The sequence below is a fragment of the Procambarus clarkii genome, chromosome 65 (assembly GCF_040958095.1).
Source record: "Procambarus clarkii isolate CNS0578487 chromosome 65, FALCON_Pclarkii_2.0, whole genome shotgun sequence".
NCBI lineage: Eukaryota > Metazoa > Arthropoda > Malacostraca > Decapoda > Cambaridae > Procambarus > Procambarus clarkii.
In genome coordinates this window covers 1,651,754-1,670,952 of record NC_091214.1, presented here as the reverse complement: position 1 = coordinate 1,670,952, position 19,199 = coordinate 1,651,754, and the positions used below count along the sequence as shown (strand labels likewise).

At 43.3% G+C, this 19,199-nt stretch overlaps 1 protein-coding gene across 1 annotated transcript; it reads right to left on the bottom strand.

Annotated features, from left to right (window-relative positions):
- Positions 1-4,420: 4,420 nt before the first annotated feature.
- On the bottom strand, positions 4,421-8,570 carry LOC138354896 (uncharacterized). The gene is made up of 4 exons (XM_069309370.1): positions 8,499-8,570; positions 5,254-5,345; positions 4,897-5,012; positions 4,421-4,607 (listed from the first exon to the last, which is right to left on the bottom strand). The coding sequence occupies exons 1-4, from the start codon at positions 8,539-8,541 to the stop codon at positions 4,421-4,423; spliced, it is 438 nt and encodes a 145-aa protein (XP_069165471.1). The 5' UTR covers positions 8,542-8,570.
- Between the last annotated feature and the right edge of the window lie 10,629 nt (positions 8,571-19,199).

Here is a 19,199-nt window from a genome sequence, read left to right as displayed (position 1 = left end):
CTTCAAATCATAGAGCGAGGTTTCGTATTAAGAAGATCCAAGAAAAGACATATGACAATGTTGTTTCCAATACAAATGATAAAAATCAATGCGTTTTCATTAGAATTAACTAAAATGTTCCTGAATTTCCGTTTATATTACCGATGGAAGATGTACACGTAAAACCACTCTAATCCGGCTGAAACGTCGATATATGCAATAAAACAAAACTTCTCCCCTTTTTAATATCTTACTCTGTATTTTAACGAGAAACAAATTGTTGATTGAAAATGAAGCATTTAAGGTTAATTTCTAATGAATTACGTGTTTGCATCATTTTTAGCGTATATTTAATGAATTAATAACAATAAACTGAAAATTCACAAAAACGTGGAAAAAAGGCAAAATATTGCCTAATTCGATGATATTTTGTTTAAATCACATAAAGGCTCTCTTGAGCCTCTACGTCCCTCTCTTGAGCCTCTGCATCCCTCTCTTAAGCCTCTGCATCACTCTCTTGAGCCTCTGCAACACTCTCTTCAGCCTCTGCATCACTCTCTTGAGCCTCAGCATCACTCTATGGAGCCTCTGCATCACTCTCTTCAGCCTCTGCATAACTCTCGTAAGCCTCTGCTTCCCTCTCTTGATCCTCTGCATCACTCTCTTGAGCCTCTGCATCACTCTCTTGATCCTCTGCATCACTCTCTTGAGCCTCTGCATCCCTCTCTTGACTTCTTGCATCCCTCTAATGAGCCTCTACATCAACTTCTTGAGCCTTTGCATCACTCTCTTAAGCCTCTGCATCCCTTTCTTGAGCCTCTGCATCACTCTCAAGTGCCACTGCATCCCTCTCTTGGGCCTCTGCATCCCTCTCTTGAGCCTCTGCATCCCTCCTTTAAGCCTTTGTATCACTGTCTTAATCCTCTGCATCACTCTGTTTAGCCTCTGAATCACTCTCTTAAGCCTCAAGAGAGTGATGCAGAGGCTTGAGAGAGGGAAGCCGAGGCTCAAGAGAGTGATGCAGAGGCTTAAGAGAGTGATGCAGAGGCATAAGAGAGGGATGCAGGGGCTCAAGAGAGGAATGCAGAGGCTCAAGAGAGTGATGCTGAGGCTTAGGAGAGTGATGCAGAGGCTTAAGAGAGTGAGGCAGAAGCTTAGGAGGGGGATGCAGAGGCTCAAGAGAGTAATGCAGAGGCTTACGAGGGTGATGCAGAGGCTCAAGAGAGTGATGCAGAGGCTTGAGAGAGGGATGCAGGGGATCAAGAGAGTGATGCAGAGGCTCAAGAGAGAGATTCAGAGGCTTTAGAGAGTGATGCAGAGGCTTACGAGAGTGATGCAGAGGCTTAAGAGAGTGATGCAAAGGCTTAAAAGAGGGATGCAGAGGCTCAAGGGAGGGATGCAGAGGCCCAAGAATGAGATGCAGAGGCTCAAGAGAGGGATGCAGAGGCTCAAGTGAGGGATGCAGAGGCTAAGGAGAGGGATGCAGAGGCTCATGAGAGTGATGCAGAGGCTCAAAAGAGGGATGCAGAGGCTTAAGAGAGTGATACAGAGGCTCAAGAGAGCAATGCAGAATCTTAAGAGGGTGATGCAGAGGCTCAAGAGAGTGATGCAGAGGCTTGAGAGAGGGATGCAGTTGCTCAAGAGAGTGATGCAAAGGCTCAAGTGAGTGATTCAGAGGCTTAAGAGAGTGATGCAGAGGCTTAAGAGAGTGATGCAGAGGCTTAAGAGAGGGATGCAAAGGCTCAAGAGAGGGATACAGAGGCTTAGGAGAGTGATGCAAAGGCTCAAGAGAGGGATGCAGAGCCTCATGAGAGGGATGCAGAAGTTAAAGAGAGGGATGCAGAGGCTCAGGAGAGTGATTCAGAGGCTTACGAGAGTGATGCAGAGGCTTAAGAGAGTGATGCAGAGGCTTAAGAGAGGGATACAGAGGCTAAAGCGAGGGATGCAGAGGCTCAAGAGAGGGATGCAGGCGCTCAAGAGAGGGATGCAGAGGCTCAAGTGAGGGATGCAGAGGCACAAGAGAAAGATGCAGAGGCTCCTGAGAGTGACGCAGAGGCTCAAAAGAGGGATGCAGAGGCCTAAGAGAGTGATGCAAAGGCTCAGGAGAGGGATGCAAAGGCTCATGAGAGGGATGCAGGAGTTCAAAATAGTGATGCAGAGGCTCAAGAAAGGGATGCAGAGGCTTAAGAAAGTGATGCAGAGGCTCAAAAAAGGGATGCAGAGGCTTAAGAGAGTGATGCAGAGGCTGAAGAGAGTCTTGCAGAGGCTTAAGAGAGGGATGCAGAGGCTCAAGAGAGTGATGCAAAGGCTCAGGAGAGTGATGCAAAGGCTGAAGAGAGTGTTGCAGAGGCTTAAGAGAGTGATGCAGAGGCTGAAGAGAGTGTTGCAGAGGCTTAAGAGAGGGATGCAGAGGCTCAAGAGAGTGATGCAACGGCTCAAGAATGTGATGCAGAGGGTTAAGAGAGGGATGCAGAGGCTCAAGAAAGGGATGTAGAGGCTCAAGAGAGTGTTGTAGAGGCTCAAGAGAGTGATGCAGAGGCTGAAGAGAGAGATGCAGGGGCTCAAGAGAGGGATGCAGGGGCTCATGAGAGGGATGCAGAGGCTAAAGAGAATGATGCAGGGGCTCAAGAGAAAGATGCAGAGGCTTAAGAGAGGGATGCAGAGGATCAAGAGAGTGATGCAGAGGCTTAAGAGAGTGATGCAGAGGCTTAGGAGAGGGATGCAGAGGCTCAAGAGAGGGATGCAGAGGCTTAGGAGAGGGATGCAGAGGCTCAAGAGAGAGATGTAGGGGCTCAAGAGAGGGATGCAGGGGCTCATGAGAGGGATGCAGAGGCTACAGTGAGGGAGGCGGAGGCACAAGAGAGTGACGCAGAGGCTCAAGAGAGGGATGCAGAAGCTTAAGAGAGTGATGCAAAGGCTCAAGTGAGGGATGCAGAGGCTCATGAGAGGGATGCAGAGGCTCAAGAGAGTGATGAAGAGGCTCAAGTGAGGGATGAAGAGGATAAAGAGAGTGATGCAGAGGGTCAAGAGAGTGAAGCAGAGGCTGAAGAGTGTGGTGCAGAGGCTCAAGAGAGGGATGAAGAAGCTGAAGAGAGTGATGCAGAGGCTTAAAAGAGTGAGGCAGAGGCTTAAGAGAGGGATGAAGAGGCTCAAGAGAGTGATGCAGAGGCTGAAGAGTGTTGCAGAGGCTCAGGAGAGGGATGAAGAGGCTGAAGAGAGTGATTCAGAGGCTCAAGAGAGGGATGCAGAGGCTCAAGAGAGTGATGCAGAGGCTTAAGAGAGTGAGGCAGAAGCTTAGGAGGGGGATGCAGAGGCTCAAGAGAGTAATGCAGAGGCTTAAGAGGGTGATGCAGAGGCTCAAGAGAGTGATGCAGAGGCTTGAGAGAGGGATGCAGGGTATCAAGAGAGTGATGCAGAGGCTCAAGAGAGAGATTCAGAGGCTTAAGAGAGTGATGCAGAGGCTTACGAGAGTGATGCAGAGGCTTAAGAGAGTGATGCAAAGGCTTAAAAGAGGGATGCAGAGGCTCAAGGGAGGGATGCAGATGCCCAAGATTGAGATGCAGAGGCTCAAGAGAGGGATGCAGAGGCTCAAGTGAGGGATGCAGAGGCTAAGGAGAGGGATGCAGAGGCTCATGAGAGTGATGCAGAGGCTCAAAAGAGGGATGCAGAGGCTTAAGAGAGTGATGCAAAGGCTCAGGAGAGTGATGCAGAGGCTCAAGAGAGTAATGCAGAGTCTTAAGAGGGTGATGCAGAGGCTCAAGAGAAAGATGCAGAGGCTTGAGAGAGGGATGCAGGGGCTCAAGAGAGTGATGCAAAGGCACAAGTGAGTGATTCAGAGGCTTAAGAGAGTGATGCAGAGGCTTAAGAGAGTGATGCAGAGGCTTAAGAGAGGGATGCAGAGGCTCAAGAGAGGGATGCAGAGGCTCATGAGAGGGATGGAGGAGTTCAAGAGAGGGATGCAGAGGCTCATGAGAGTGATTCAGAGGCTTACGAGAGTGATGCAGAGGCTCATGAGAGTGATTCAGAGGCTTACGAGAGTGATGCAGAGGCATAAGAGAGTGATGCAGAGGCTTAAGAAAGGGATACAGAGGCTCAAACGAGGGATGCAGAGGCTCAAGAGAGGGATGTAGGGGCTCAGGAGAGGGATGCAGAGACTCAGGTGAGGGATGCAGAGGAACAAGAGAGGGATGCAGAGGCTCTTGCGAATGACGCAGAGGCTCAAGAGAAGGATGCAGAGGCTTAAGAGAGTGATGCAAAAGTTCAGGAGAGGGATGCAGAGGCTCATGAGAGGGATGCAGGAGTTCAAAAGAGTGATGCAGAGGCTCAAGAAAGGGATGCAGAGGCTTACGAAAGTGATGCAGAGGCTCAAAAAAGGGATGCATAGGCTTGAGAGAGGGATGAAGGGGCTCAAGAGAGTGATGCAAAGGCTCAAGTGAGTGATTCAGAGGCTTAAGAGAGTGATGCAAAGGCTGAAGAGAAACACTAAAAGATTTCTGTTTGTTTTATCAGTCCCTAACTTATACATAAGCTTTAACATACCTGCTACACTGGATATGTGGGATTTCTTGGTTCTAATTGAGTCACATACTAACTCTATCCCCTTTTGAACATCATTTTGAGAAACTGATCTGTTGAGAATAAAGGATACTGTTTACTATAATGTTTACTAAATTCAAACATGTAAAGACCCTGATTAATTAAAAAAAAATTAACTTAAATTTTTAGGCAATGGTCACAATGGCATTTTATGATGGCTGACAATTATTGTACAAGAACTAAACAATTAAAATAATAAAGAAATGTTTTGGCAATTTTATGATTTATGGTACTGCATTGATTTTACAGTACAATAACCTTGTTAAAATATATAAGAGTATTTCAAAACAGTGTTTCTTACTATATATTTTACAAGCAAACCTTTTATTTAAACTCTGGGCTAAGTTGGTTAACTCTGCAATCCAGATGAGAAGTTGTTTTTCATCAAGAGATAAGTCAGCTAACTCCTTTCTTATTAACTCTGCAGCTTCTTTTGCCTATCAACAGGAGGAAAAACTGCCCTGTTAGTATAATAAATGTTGCAATTTTTATTTAATATTTGATATTACAAAAAAAAAAAAAAACAATCCTTACGAGCCTAACTGCTGATGAAGGCTGTTTAATGGCAGTAAATGTTATTTTTATTTTTATTTTTGAATGTTTTTTTTTCCTGTGCACTTATATTAGTGATTCATGATCATTGTTGCATATATTCAATGAATAAAGCAAATTACTTGCCTTACAAAATCTTGAAGCTAGAACACGAGCTAAAGAGTCATGTTTACGTTGGTTCCAAAAAAATGAAGATTCACTAAGTTCTTCTTCACGCTCTGAAAAAAAGGGACAAAAAATAACTCCCTTCAATGAATATGTAAAATGAAAATAATTCACTTTTATGCAGGCGATGAGTCACAATAACGTGGCTAAAGTATGTAGACCAGACCACTCACTAGAAGGTGAAGGGACGACGACGTTTCGGTCCATCCTGGACCATTCTCAAGTCAATTGTGATGAGGAAGTAGAGACAGGCAATAAATAGGCTAGAAAGAGCTGAGGAGCAAAGTAAGGTGTATTTTAGGGGATAGTAATAATAATAAGAGCTGCAGAGGGCCTATTGGCCCATACGAGGCAGCTCCTATTATAACCACCAAATGAGAAGGAGATAGGAATAAGAAGACGATAGCAAGGGAGCGTAGGAGAAGGCAATGAACAGAAAAAAAGGAGAAGAGAGAAAGAAAAGGAAAGAGAAAGAAAAGATAGATAAATGGAAGGGGTAGGCTTATGTTAGGTCACGTTTGTTAGAAAGATTACAGCATTTGAGTATATAATAATAATAATAATAATTTTATTTAGGTAAGGTACATACATAAAGAGATTTTACAAAGTTTGTTGGCTTTATAGATAGAGCTAGTACACACAATGCCTAAAGCCACTATTACGCAAAGCGTTTCGGGCAGGAAAAACATTAATGACTAAAGCTTAAAACTAATGGGTAAAAAGAATAAGATGTGTTGAGTACAAATAAAAATAGAGGTAAAAGAGGGGGGAACATTGTTGAAAAAGCAGCACAAATACAATTACAAATTATTACAGAAAATTACATTCAAACAGCGTTGATTTGAAAAACAAAACAAACAAAAAACATACATGGGTTGACAACAGAGGGGTAAGGTGAGTTACAGGGAATTTATTAGGTATAGCTTCGTTTTTAACTTAAACTGGTTGAGAGAGGTACAGTCTTTAACATGGTTGGGAAGGTCATTCCACATTCTGGGCCCCTTGATTTGTAGAGCATTTCTGGTTTGATTAAGTCGTACTCTAGGAATATCAAAACTGTATTTATTTCTGGTGTTGTGCTCATGGGTTCTGTTACAACCTTCTATGAAGCTTTTGAGATCAGGATTGGCATTATAGTTTAGCGTTTTTTATATGTATAATACACATGAGAGAATGTGCAGTGACAATGTCTAACATATTCAGAGATTTGAGTAGGGGTACCGAGTGATGTCTGGGGCCAGAATTGGATATTGTCCTAATAGCAGCTTTGTGTTCAGTAATTAGAGGACGTAAGTGATTTTGGGAAGTAGAGCCCCAAGCACAAATACCATAGTTGAGATATGGATAGATAAGGGAGTAATAGAGAGTCACCAGGGCAGGGCGTGGTACATAATATCTGATCTTAGAAAGAATGCCCACAGTTTTTGAAACTTGTTTTGATATGTTTAGAATGTGTCCCTGGAAATTCAGCTTGTGGTCAATGAGAATGCCAAGGAATTTGCCATCTAATTTGTTACAAATTTGGGTATTGTTTATTTTCAGATTTATTTGATTAGAGGATTTATTGCCAAACAGAATATAGAAAGTTTTGTCAATGTTAAGGGTGAGTTTGTTGGCAGTTAACCACAGATGGACTTTATTAAGCTCAGTATTTACTGTGGCATTTAGAGCAAGGGGATCAGGACTGGAGTAAATGAAGGTTGTGTCGTCAGCAAATAGAATTGGTTTGAGGTGTTAGGAGGCATTTGGAAGGTCATTAATGTAGATGAGAAAGAGGAGAGGGCCAAGTATGCTGCCCTGGGGAACACCAATGTTGATGGGTAGGGTGGGAGAAATTGTATTATTCACAGAAACACATTGGAGCCTGTCAGTAAGGTAGGATTTGAGGTATTGTAGGGAGTGTCCTCTGACACCATAATGATGTAATTTAAGAAGAAGGTTTTGGTGGTTGACAGTATCGAAAGCTTTACGCAGGTCCACAAATAACCCAACAGGGAACTCATTTTTATCAAGAGCTGTATGAATCGAGTTAAGCATACTAATAAGTGCATCGTTAGTTCTTTTTTTGGTCCTGAAGCCATATTGGCAAGGGCTAAGTATATTGAGTTTGGCTAGATATGAGTAAAGCTGCTTATAGATTAGTTTTTCAAATTTTTTTGACAAGTTTGGCAGGATTGATATAGGTCTGTAGTTGTTAACATCTGTGAGATCACCACATTTGTGGACAGGCGTTACTCTCGCTTTTTTTAGAATATCTGGAAAGGTTTGGAGTTCAAGTGACTTGTTGAAGAGCAAATCAATAGCAGGGGCTAAAGATCTGGAGGCTTTTTTGTAGATTAAAGTCTTGTAGATTTGTAGAGTAGATTTTTGTAGATTTTGTAGATTAAATATACTGTGAAAGGGAAGAGTCCACAGCAACAAAGCCAGGACTCAAGTTCATGTTGGGTACATTGTGTATTAGAGCCGATTCAACAAGACGGCGTCTGTGGAGAGTAGAGGCAGGTAAGATGATTTTGGAGGAAGACCAATCTATGGGATGATTAGAATCCTTCACATGGCAGAAGGGAGCATTGTTAGTGTCTGCAGACTTGACACTTCTCTTGTGTGCTTTAAGTCTGTCATTCAGTGTACAGCCAGTTTCGCCAAAGTATTGTACCAGATGAACAGGAAATAGAGTAGACACCAGCAGCAGGAGGAGCATTTTTTTTTTTTTTTTTTGAGGAGCACTGTGAACTAGATTGCTACGAAGTGTGTTAGTTTGTTGGTGTGTTAGTTAGTTCTTATTCCTATCTCCTTTTCATTCAGTGGTTATAATAGCAGCTGCCTCGTATGGGCCAATAGGCCATCTGCAGCTCTTATTATTATTACTATCCCCTAAAATACACCTTACTTTGTTCCTCAGCTCTCTCTAGCCTATTTATTGCCTGTCTCTACTTCCTCATCACAATTGACTTGAGAATGGTCCAGGACGGACTGAAACGTCGTCATCCCTTCACCTTCTAGTGTGTGGTCTGGTCAACATTCACTTTTATACTATCTATAATTTACTTGCTATATTAATCAAATCCAATTCATATACACAAAGTTGTAGGGTGACACCAGGTGTTGCTAGTTACTGAAGTCATCTTCATTACACATAATAAATATCACTAACAAGTTTTAATAGATTATACCTTCCTCATTGTAACAATGCACTATAAACTAACCGGCTTTCAACATGTTTTTGGTGGTACTGTTGTACCGCGACATATAGCTGAAAATTTGCTCGGTTTCTTCACCTGTGGTAAAACCACTTCCGTGCTGCCAGCGTCCTCCATACAAGACCTATAATTAAGATGTAACACACTGTAAAATAATTACAAGGAAAGAATATTAGTCGATTGCTCAAAAATTTAATTATGATTAAATACTTTATTCTGATTAATAACTTTTTAACCCTAAAATAACGTTACATTTATACCCGTTACTTTGACAAATGATAATTACTTACCTGGCAATACCATGCATGTGCTTTTGCATGCAAAACCCCTAGGAACGGCTTTGTCTCCAGTAGGGTGAATTTCTTATTTTTTTCTTGAATTTTCAGGGCCCATGGCCAGTACCGTACTGGCATATGATGTCCTGGCAGATGTACTTGGCACTTTTGAAGTAATTTATATGGAGATAGTGTGCATAGCCAAAATCCTCACCACGAGTCATATTGCACATTTTGAGAATTACACCATGCCGGCATGATGCAAGGTTTATGCCAGTCTGGTCCAGGGATTTGTGTGTATACGGTTCGTTTCGTGCCGCTTTCCACAACGAGACACCACAATTTTGGCTGTTCTGCAAATCAAATATAAATGATATATATTATATATTTATATAATATATATATATATATATATATATATATATATATATGTCGTACCTAGTAGCCAGAACTCACTTCTCAGCCTACTATTCAAGGCCCGATTTGCCTAATAAGCCAAGTTTTCCTGAATTAATATATTTACTATAATTTTTTTCTTATGAAATGATAAAGCAACCCTTTTCTCTATGTATGAGGTCAATTTTTTTTTATTGGAGTTAAAATTAACGTAGATATATGACCGAACCTAACCAACCCTACCTAACCTAACCTAACCTATATTTATAGGTAAGGTTAGGTTAGGTAGCCAAAAAAAGCTAGGTTAGGTTAGGTTAGGTAGGTTAGGTAGACGAAAAAACATTAATTCATGAAAACTTGGCTTATTAGGCAAATCGGGCCTTGAATAGTAGGCTGAGAAGTGCGTTCTGGCTATTAGGTACGACATATATATATATATATATATATATATATATATATATATATATATATATATATATATATATATATATTACATATATATATATATATAACTGAAAACTCACACCCCAGAAGTGACTCGAACCCATACTCCCAGGAGCCACGCAACTGGTATGTACAAGACGCCTTAATCCACTTGACCATCACGACCGGACAAAATGAGGTGATAGCCGAGGCTATTTGAACCACCCCACCGCCGGCACTCGGATAGTAATCTTGGGCATAGCATTTTACCAAATCACCTCATTCTTTGGGGCACACGTGAGGAACACAAATGCGAACAAGCCTGAATGGTCCCCAGGACAATATGCAACTGAAAACTCACACCCCAGAAGTGACTCGAACCCATACTCCCAGGAGCCACGCAACTGGTATGTACAAGACGCCTTAATCCACTTGACCATCACGACCGGACAAAATGAGGTGATAGCCGAGGCTATTTGAACCACCCCACCGCCGGCACTCGGATAGTAATCTTGGGCATAGCATTTTACCAAATCACCTCATTCTTTGGGGCACACGTGAGGAACACAAATGCGAACAAGCCTGAATGGTCCCCAGGACAATATGCAACTGAAAACTCACACCCCAGAAGTGACTCGAACCCATACTCCCAGGAGCCACGCAACTGGTATGTACAAGACGCCTTAATCCACTTGACCATCACGACCGGACAAAATGAGGTGATAGCCGAGGCTATTTGAACCACCCCACCGCCGGCACTCGGATAGTAATCTTGGGCATAGCATTTTACCAAATCACCTCATTCTTTGGGGCACACGTGAGGAACACAAATGCGAACAAGCCTGAATGGTCCCCAGGACAATATGCAACTGAAAACTCACACCCCAGAAGTGACTCGAACCCATACTCCCAGGAGCCACGCAACTGGTATGTACAAGACGCCTTAATCCACTTGACCATCACGACCGGACAAAATGAGGTGATAGCCGAGGCTATTTGAACCACCCCACCGCCGGCACTCGGATAGTAATCTTGGGCATAGCATTTTACCAAATCACCTCATTCTTTGGGGCACACGTGAGGAACACAAATGCGAACAAGCCTGAATGGTCCCCAGGACAATATGCAACTGAAAACTCACACCCCAGAAGTGACTCGAACCCATACTCCCAGGAGCCACGCAACTGGTATGTACAAGACGCCTTAATCCACTTGACCATCACGACCGGACAAAATGAGGTGATAGCCGAGGCTATTTGAACCACCCCACCGCCGGCACTCGGATAGTAATCTTGGGCATAGCATTTTACCAAATCACCTCATTCTTTGGGGCACACGTGAGGAACACAAATGCGAACAAGCCTGAATGGTCCCCAGGACAATATGCAACTGAAAACTCACACCCCAGAAGTGACTCGAACCCATACTCCCAGGAGCCACGCAACTGGTATGTACAAGACGCCTTAATCCACTTGACCATCACGACCGGACAAAATGAGGTGATAGCCGAGGCTATTTGAACCACCCCACCGCCGGCACTCGGATAGTAATCTTGGGCATAGCATTTTACCAAATCACCTCATTCTTTGGGGCACACGTGAGGAACACAAATGCGAACAAGCCTGAATGGTCCCCAGGACAATATGCAACTGTAACTCACACCCCAGAAGTGACTCGAACCCATACTCCCAGGAGCCACGCAACTGGTATGTACAAGACGCCTTAATCCACTTGACCATCACGACCGGACAAAATGAGGTGATAGCCGAGGCTATTTGAACCACCCCACCGCCGGCACTCGGATAGTAATCTTGGGCACAGCATTTTACCAAATCACCTCATTCTTTGGGGCACACGTGAGGAACACAAATGCGAACAAGCCTGAATGGTCCCCAGGACAATATGCAACTGAAAACTCACACCCCAGAAGTGACTCGAACCCATACTCCCAGGAGCCACGCAACTGGTATGTACAAGACGCCTTAATCCACTTGACCATCACGACCGGACAAAATGAGGTGATAGCCGAGGCTATTTGAACCACCCCACCGCCGGCACTCGGATAGTAATCTTGGGCATAGCATTTTACCAAATCACCTCATTCTTTGGGGCACACGTGAGGAACACAAATGCGAACAAGCCTGAATGGTCCCCAGGACAATATGCAACTGAAAACTCACACCCCAGAAGTGACTCGAACCCATGCTCGTCTTGTACATACCAGTTGCGTGGCTCCTGGGAGTATGGGTTCGAGTCACTTCTGGGGTGTGAGTTTTCAGTTGCATATTGTCCTGGGGGACCATTCAGGCTTGTTCGCATTTGTGTTCCTCACGTGTGCCCCAAAGAATGAGGTGATTTGGTAAAATGCTATGCCCAAGATTACTATCCGAGTGCCGGCGGTGGGGTGGTTCAAATAGCCTCGGCTATCACCTCATTTTGTCCGGTCGTGATGGTCAAGTGGATTAAGGCGTCTTGTACATACCAGTTGCGTGGCTCCTGGGAGTATGGGTTCGAGTCACTTCTGGGGTGTGAGTTTTCAGTTGCATATTGTCCTGGGGACCATTCAGGCTTGTTCGCATTTGTGTTCCTCACGTGTGCCCCAAAGAATGAGGTGATTTGGTAAAATGCTATGCCCAAGATTACTATCCGAGTGCCGGCGGTGGGGTGGTTCAAATAGCCTCGGCTATCACCTCATTTTGTCCGGTCGTGATGGTCAAGTGGATTAAGGCGTCTTGTACATACCAGTTGCGTGGCTCCTGGGAGTATGGGTTCGAGTCACTTCTGGGGTGTGAGTTTTCAGTTGCATATTGTCCTGGGGACCATTCAGGCTTGTTCGCATTTGTGTTCCTCACGTGTGCCCCAAAGAATGAGGTGATTTGGTAAAATGCTATGCCCAAGATTACTATCCGAGTGCCGGCGGTGGGGTGGTTCAAATAGCCTCGGCTATCACCTCATTTTGTCCGGTCGTGATGGTCAAGTGGATTAAGGCGTCTTGTACATACCAGTTGCGTGGCTCCTGGGAGTATGGGTTCGAGTCACTTCTGGGGTGTGAGTTTTCAGTTGCATATTGTCCTGGGGACCATTCAGGCTTGTTCGCATTTGTGTTCCTCACGTGTGCCCCAAAGAATGAGGTGATTTGGTAAAATGCTATGCCCAAGATTACTAACCGAGTGCCGGCGGTGGGGTGGTTCAAATAGCCTCGGCTATCACCTCATTTTGTCCGGTCGTGATGGTCAAGTGGATTAAGGCGTCTTGTACATACCAGTTGCGTGGCTCCTGGGAGTATGGGTTCGAGTCACTTCTGGGGTGTGAGTTTTCAGTTGCATATTGTCCTGGGGACCATTCAGGCTTGTTCGCATTTGTGTTCCTCACGTGTGCCCCAAAGAATGAGGTGATTTGGTAAAATGCTATGCCCAAGATTACTATCCGAGTGCCGGCGGTGGGGTGGTTCAAATAGCCTCGGCTATCACCTCATTTTGTCCGGTCGTGATGGTCAAGTGGATTAAGGCGTCTTGTACATACCAGTTGCGTGGCTCCTGGGAGTATGGGTTCGAGTCACTTCTGGGGTGTGAGTTTTCAGTTGCATATTGTCCTGGGGACCATTCAGGCTTGTTCGCATTTGTGTTCCTCACGTGTGCCCCAAAGAATGAGGTGATTTGGTAAAATGCTATGCCCAAGATTACTATCCGAGTGCCGGCGGTGGGGTGGTTCAAATAGCCTCGGCTATCACCTCATTTTGTCCGGTCGTGATGGTCAAGTGGATTAAGGCGTCTTGTACATACCAGTTGCGTGGCTCCTGGGAGTATGGGTTCGAGTCACTTCTGGGGTGTGAGTTTTCAGTTGCATATTGTCCTGGGGACCATTCAGGCTTGTTCGCATTTGTGTTCCTCACGTGTGCCCCAAAGAATGAGGTGATTTGGTAAAATGCTATGCCCAAGATTACTATCCGAGTGCCGGCGGTGGGGTGGTTCAAATAGCCTCGGCTATCACCTCATTTTGTCCGGTCGTGATGGTCAAGTGGATTAAGGCGTCTTGTACATACCAGTTGCGTGGCTCCTGGGAGTATGGGTTCGAGTCACTTCTGGGGTGTGAGTTTTCAGTTGCATATTGTCCTGGGGACCATTCAGGCTTGTTCGCATATATATATATATATATATATATATATATATATATATATATATATATATATATATATATATATATATATATATATATATATATATATATATATATATATATTTATATACATATATATATATATATATATATATATATATATATATATATATATATATATATTTATATATATATATATTTATATATATATATATATTTATATATATATATATATATAAATATATATATATATATATTTATATATATATATATATATATATATATATATATATATTATATAAATACAGTATATATAAAATATATAATATATAATGAAAAGAACCTAACCTGATGGGTTATATAAAAGTGATATAGACCAACAGAAATATAGCATCTTACTCAATATGGCTTCAGACCCCAAAAATCACCATTTATATGGTGCATGTAGCTCTTGACAAACGTTGAGTACTCTATGTTTTACTTGTTGACTTGCCTGTGGGTTAAAAAAACCTAACTACTTGTTATAATATATATATTAACTCTGTAAACTGTAAGACATCATGACTGTCTTTTCCCAATGGTGTAGTGGGTTAAGAACACTCGCCTGGCGTTTCGCGAGCGCTTTGTCCTGGGTTTGTATCCTGGCCTTGCAAGATTTACTGGGGACCAACCCTTAACTATGCCCCCCCCCCCCCCCTGTTTACCCAACAGTAAAATGGGTACCTGGTTGTTAATGGATTTGGTGGGGTCATATTCTCTTGGGTCTGGATCCCTCTCTTGAGCCCCTGCATCCCTCTCTTGAGCCTTTGCATCCCTCTCTTTAGCCTCTCCATCCCTCTCTGAAGCCTCTGCATCACTCTCTTGAGCCTCTTCATCACTCTCTTCAATTTCTTCATCCCTCTCTTGAGCTTTTGCATCATTCTCCTAAGCCACTGCATCACTCTCTTGAGCCCCTGCATCCCTCTGTTAAGCCTCTGCATCACTCTCTTAAGCCTCTGCATCACTCTCTTTAGCCTCTGCATCACTCTCTTTAGCCTCTGCATCACTCTCTTGAGCCTCTCCATCACTCTCTTAATCCTCTGCATCTCTCTCCTGAGCACCTGCATCACACTCTTGAGCCTCTGCATCACTCTCTTGAGCCTCTGCATCTCTCCATTGAGCCTCTGCATCATTCTCCTAAGCCTCTCAATCCCTCACTTGACCCTCTGCATCCATCTCATGAGCCTCTGCATCACTCTCTTAAGCCTCTGCATCCCTTTCTTGAGCCTTTGCGTCAGTCTTTTGAGTCTCTGCATCCCACTCTTAAACCTCTGCATCCCCTGTCTTGCGCCTCTGCATCACTCAGTTGAGCCTTTGCATAACTCTCGTGAGCCTCTGCACCCCTCTCTTAAGCCTCTGCAACACTCTCTTCAGCCTCTGCATCACTCTCTTAAGCCTCTGCATCCCTCTCTTCATCCTCTGCATTACTCTCTTGAGCCTCTGCAACATTCTCTTGAGCCTCTGCATCCCTCTCTTAAGCCTCTACATCATTCTCTTGAGCCTCTGCATCACTCTCTTCAGACTCTGCATCACTCTCTTGAGCCTCTGCATCACACTCGTAAGCCTCTGAATAACTCTCTTTAGCCTCTGCATCCCTCTCTTGAGCCTCTGCATCACTCTCTTCAGCCTCTGCATCCCTCTCTTGAGCCTCTGCATCACTCTCTTGAGCCTCTGCATCACTATCTTGAGCCTCTACATCCCTCTCGTGAGCCTCTGCATCCCTCTCTTAAGCCTCTGCATCACTCTCCTGAGCCTCTGCATCACTTTCTTGAGCCTCTGCATCACTCTCTTGAGCCTCTGCATTCCTCTCCTAAACCTCTGCACCACTCTCTTCAGCCTCTGCATCACTCTTTTATGCCTCTGCAACACTCTCTTCAGCCTCTGAATCACTCTCTTGAGCCTCTGCATCTCTCTCTAAAGCCTCTGCATCCCTCTCTTCATCCTCTGCATCACTCTCTTGAGCCTCTGCAACATTCTCTTGAGCCTCTGCATCCCTCTCTTAAGCCTCTACATCATTCTCTTGAGCCTCTGCATCACTCTCTTGAGCCTCTGCATCACTCTCTTGATCCTCTGCATCACTCTCTTGAGCCTCTGCATCCCTCTCTTGACTTCTTGCATCCCTCTAATGAGCCTCTACATCCCTTTCTTGAGCCTTTGCATCACTCTCTTAAGCCTCTGCATCCCTTTTTTGAGCCTCTGCATCACTCTCAAGTGCCTCTGCATCCCTCTCTTCATCCTCTGCATCACTCTCTTGAGCCTTTGCATCATTCTCTTGAGCCTCTGCATCACTCTCTTAAGCCTCTACATCATTCTCTAGAGCCTCTGCATCACTCTCTTAAGCCTCTGCATCTGTCTCTTCAGACTCTGCTTCACTCTCTTGAGCCTCTGCATCCCTCTCCTAAGCCTTTGCATCACTCACTTAAGCCTCGGCATCACTCTCTTCAGACTCTGCATCCCTCTCTTGAGCCTCTGCATCATTCTCCTAAGCCTCTGCATCACTCTTTTGAGCCTCTGCATCACTCTCTTGAGATTCTGCATCCCTATCTTAGGCCTCTGAACCACTCTCTTAAGCCTCCGCATCCCTCTCTTGAGCCTCTGAATCCCTCTTTTGAGCCTCTACATCACTCTCTTGAGCCTCTGCATCACTCTTTTGAGCCTCTGCATCACTCTCTTGAGCCTCTGTATCACTCCCTTGAACCTCTGCATCCATCTCTTGAGTCTCTGCATCCCTCTCTTGAGTCTCTGCATCACTCTCTTAAGCCTCTGCATCTCTCTCTTGAGCCTCTGCATCCCTCTCTTGAGCATCTGCATCACTCTCTTGGGCCCCTGCATCCCTCTCCTGACCCTCAGCATCACTCTCTTGAGGCTCTGCATCACCCTCTTAAGCCTCTGCATCCCTCTCTTGAGCCTCTGCAACACTCTTTTCAGCCTCTGCATCACTCTCTTAAACTTCTGAATCCTCTCTTGAGCCTCTAAATCCTTCTCTCATCCTCTGCATCACTCTCTTGAGCCTCTGCATCACTCTCTTGATCCTCTGCATCACTCTCTTGAGCCTCTGCATCATTCTCTTGAGCCTATGCATCCCTCTCTAAAGCCTCTACATCATTCTCTTGAGCCTCTGCATCACTCTCTTGAACCTCTGCATCACTCTCTTGAACCTCTGCATCACTCTCTTGAGCCTCTGCATCACTCTCTTAAGCCTCTGCATCTCTCTCTTCATCCTCTGAATCACTCTCTTGAGCCTCTGCCTCATTCTCTTGAGCCTCTGCATCCCTCTCGTAAGCCTCTGCAACACTCTCGTCAGCCTATGCATCACTCTTTTAAGCCTCTGCAACATTCTCTTCAGCCTTTGCATCACTCTCTTAAGCCTCTGAATCCCTCTCTTGAGGCCTCTGCATCACTCTCTCGAGCATCTGCATCACTCTCTCGAGCATCTGCATCACTCTCTTAGGCGTCTGCATCACTCTCTTGAGCCTCTGCATCACTCTCTAGAGCCTCTGCATCACTCTCTTCAGCCTCTACATCACTCTCTTAAGCCAGTGCTTCCCTCTCTTGATCCTCTGCATCACTCAGTTAAGCCTCTGCATCACTCTCTTCAGCCTCTGCATCCCTCTATTGAGCCTCTGCATCATTATCTTAAGTCTCTGCATCACACTCTTCATCCTCTACATCACTCTCTTGAGCCTCTGCATACCTCTCTTTGGCCTCTGCATCACTCTCTTAAGCCCTCTGCATCCCTCTCTTGAGCCTCTGAATCCCTCTTTTGAGCTTCTGAATCCCTCTTTTGAGCCTCTGCATCACTCTCTTGAGCCTCTGCATCACTCTCTTGAGCCTCTGCATCAGTCTCTTGAGCCTCTGCATCACTCTCTTGAACCTCTGCATCCCTCTCTTGAGTCTCTGCATCCCCTTTCACATAAAGGGAAAGGGGATGATTAACGTCAAGATATTGCTAAGTTCGATGATTTTTAGTACGAAACAAAATGCAAGAAAACTTGCTTAAAATGCAATATTATGCGAAATTCTGACATTTGAAGGCCAAATCACATATCGTGATACTACATGAAATAGTATCGAAATATTGGTAAAAATGAATAAATATACGTAATATCAAACAACATGAAAAACGTGAAAAAGTCACTATTATACCAAATTTAAGGATTTTAACTTCGAATCATAAAGCGAGGTTTCGTATTATTTAGATCCAAGAAAAGACATATGACAATGTTGTTCCCGATACAAATGATAAAAATCAATGTGTTTTCATTAGAATTAACTAAAATGTTCCTGATTTTCCGTTTATATTACCGGTGGAAGATGTACACGTAAAACCGCTCTATTCCGGCTGAAACGTCGATATATGCAATAAAAACCGAACTTCTCCCCTTTACAATATCTTACTCAGTATTTTAACGAGAAACAAATAGATGATTGAAAAATGAAGTATTTAAGGTTATTATCTAATCAATTATGTGTTTGCATCATTTTTATCGTATATTTAATGAATTAATAACAATAAACTGAAAATTCACAAAAACGTGGAAAAACGGCAAAATATTGCCTAATTCGATGATATTTTGTTTAAATCACATAAAGGAAAAGGAGATGATAAACGTCAAAATATTCCTAAGTTCGATGATATTTAGTACAAAACAAAATGCAAGAAACTTGCTTAAAAATGCAATATTATGCGAAATTCTGAGAATTGAAGGCCAAATCACATGTCGTGATACTACATGAAATAGTATCGCAATATTGGTAAAAATGAATATATATACATATATTCAAACTACATGAAAAACGTGAAAGAATTCACTATTGTACCATATATGAGGATTTTAACTTCGAATCATAAAGCGAAGTTTCGTATTATTTAGATCCAAGAAAAGACATATGACAATGTTGTTTCCAATACAAATGATAAAAACCAATGTGTTTTCTTTAGAATTAACTAAAATGTTCCTGATTTTCCGTTTATATTACCGATGGAAGATATACACGTAAAACCGATCTATTCCGGCTGAAACGTCGATATATGCAATAAAAACAGAACTTCTCCCCTTCTCAATATCTTACTCTGTATTTTACCGAGAAACAAATAATTTATTGAAAATGAAGTATTTAAGGTTAATTTCTAATCAATTATGTGTTTGCATCATTTTTATCGCATGTTTAATGAATTAATAACGTTAAACTGAAAATTCACAAAAACGTGGAAAAAGGCAAAATATTGCCTAATTCAATGATATTTTGTTTGAATCACATAAAGGAAAAGGGGATGATTAACGTCAAAATATTGCTAAGTTCGATGATTTTTAGTACGAAACAAAATGCAAGAAAACTTGCTTAAAATGCAATATTATGCGAAATTCTGACACTTGAAGGCCAAATCACATATCGTGATACTACATGAAATAGTATCGAAATATTGGTAAAAATGAATAAATATACGTAATATCAA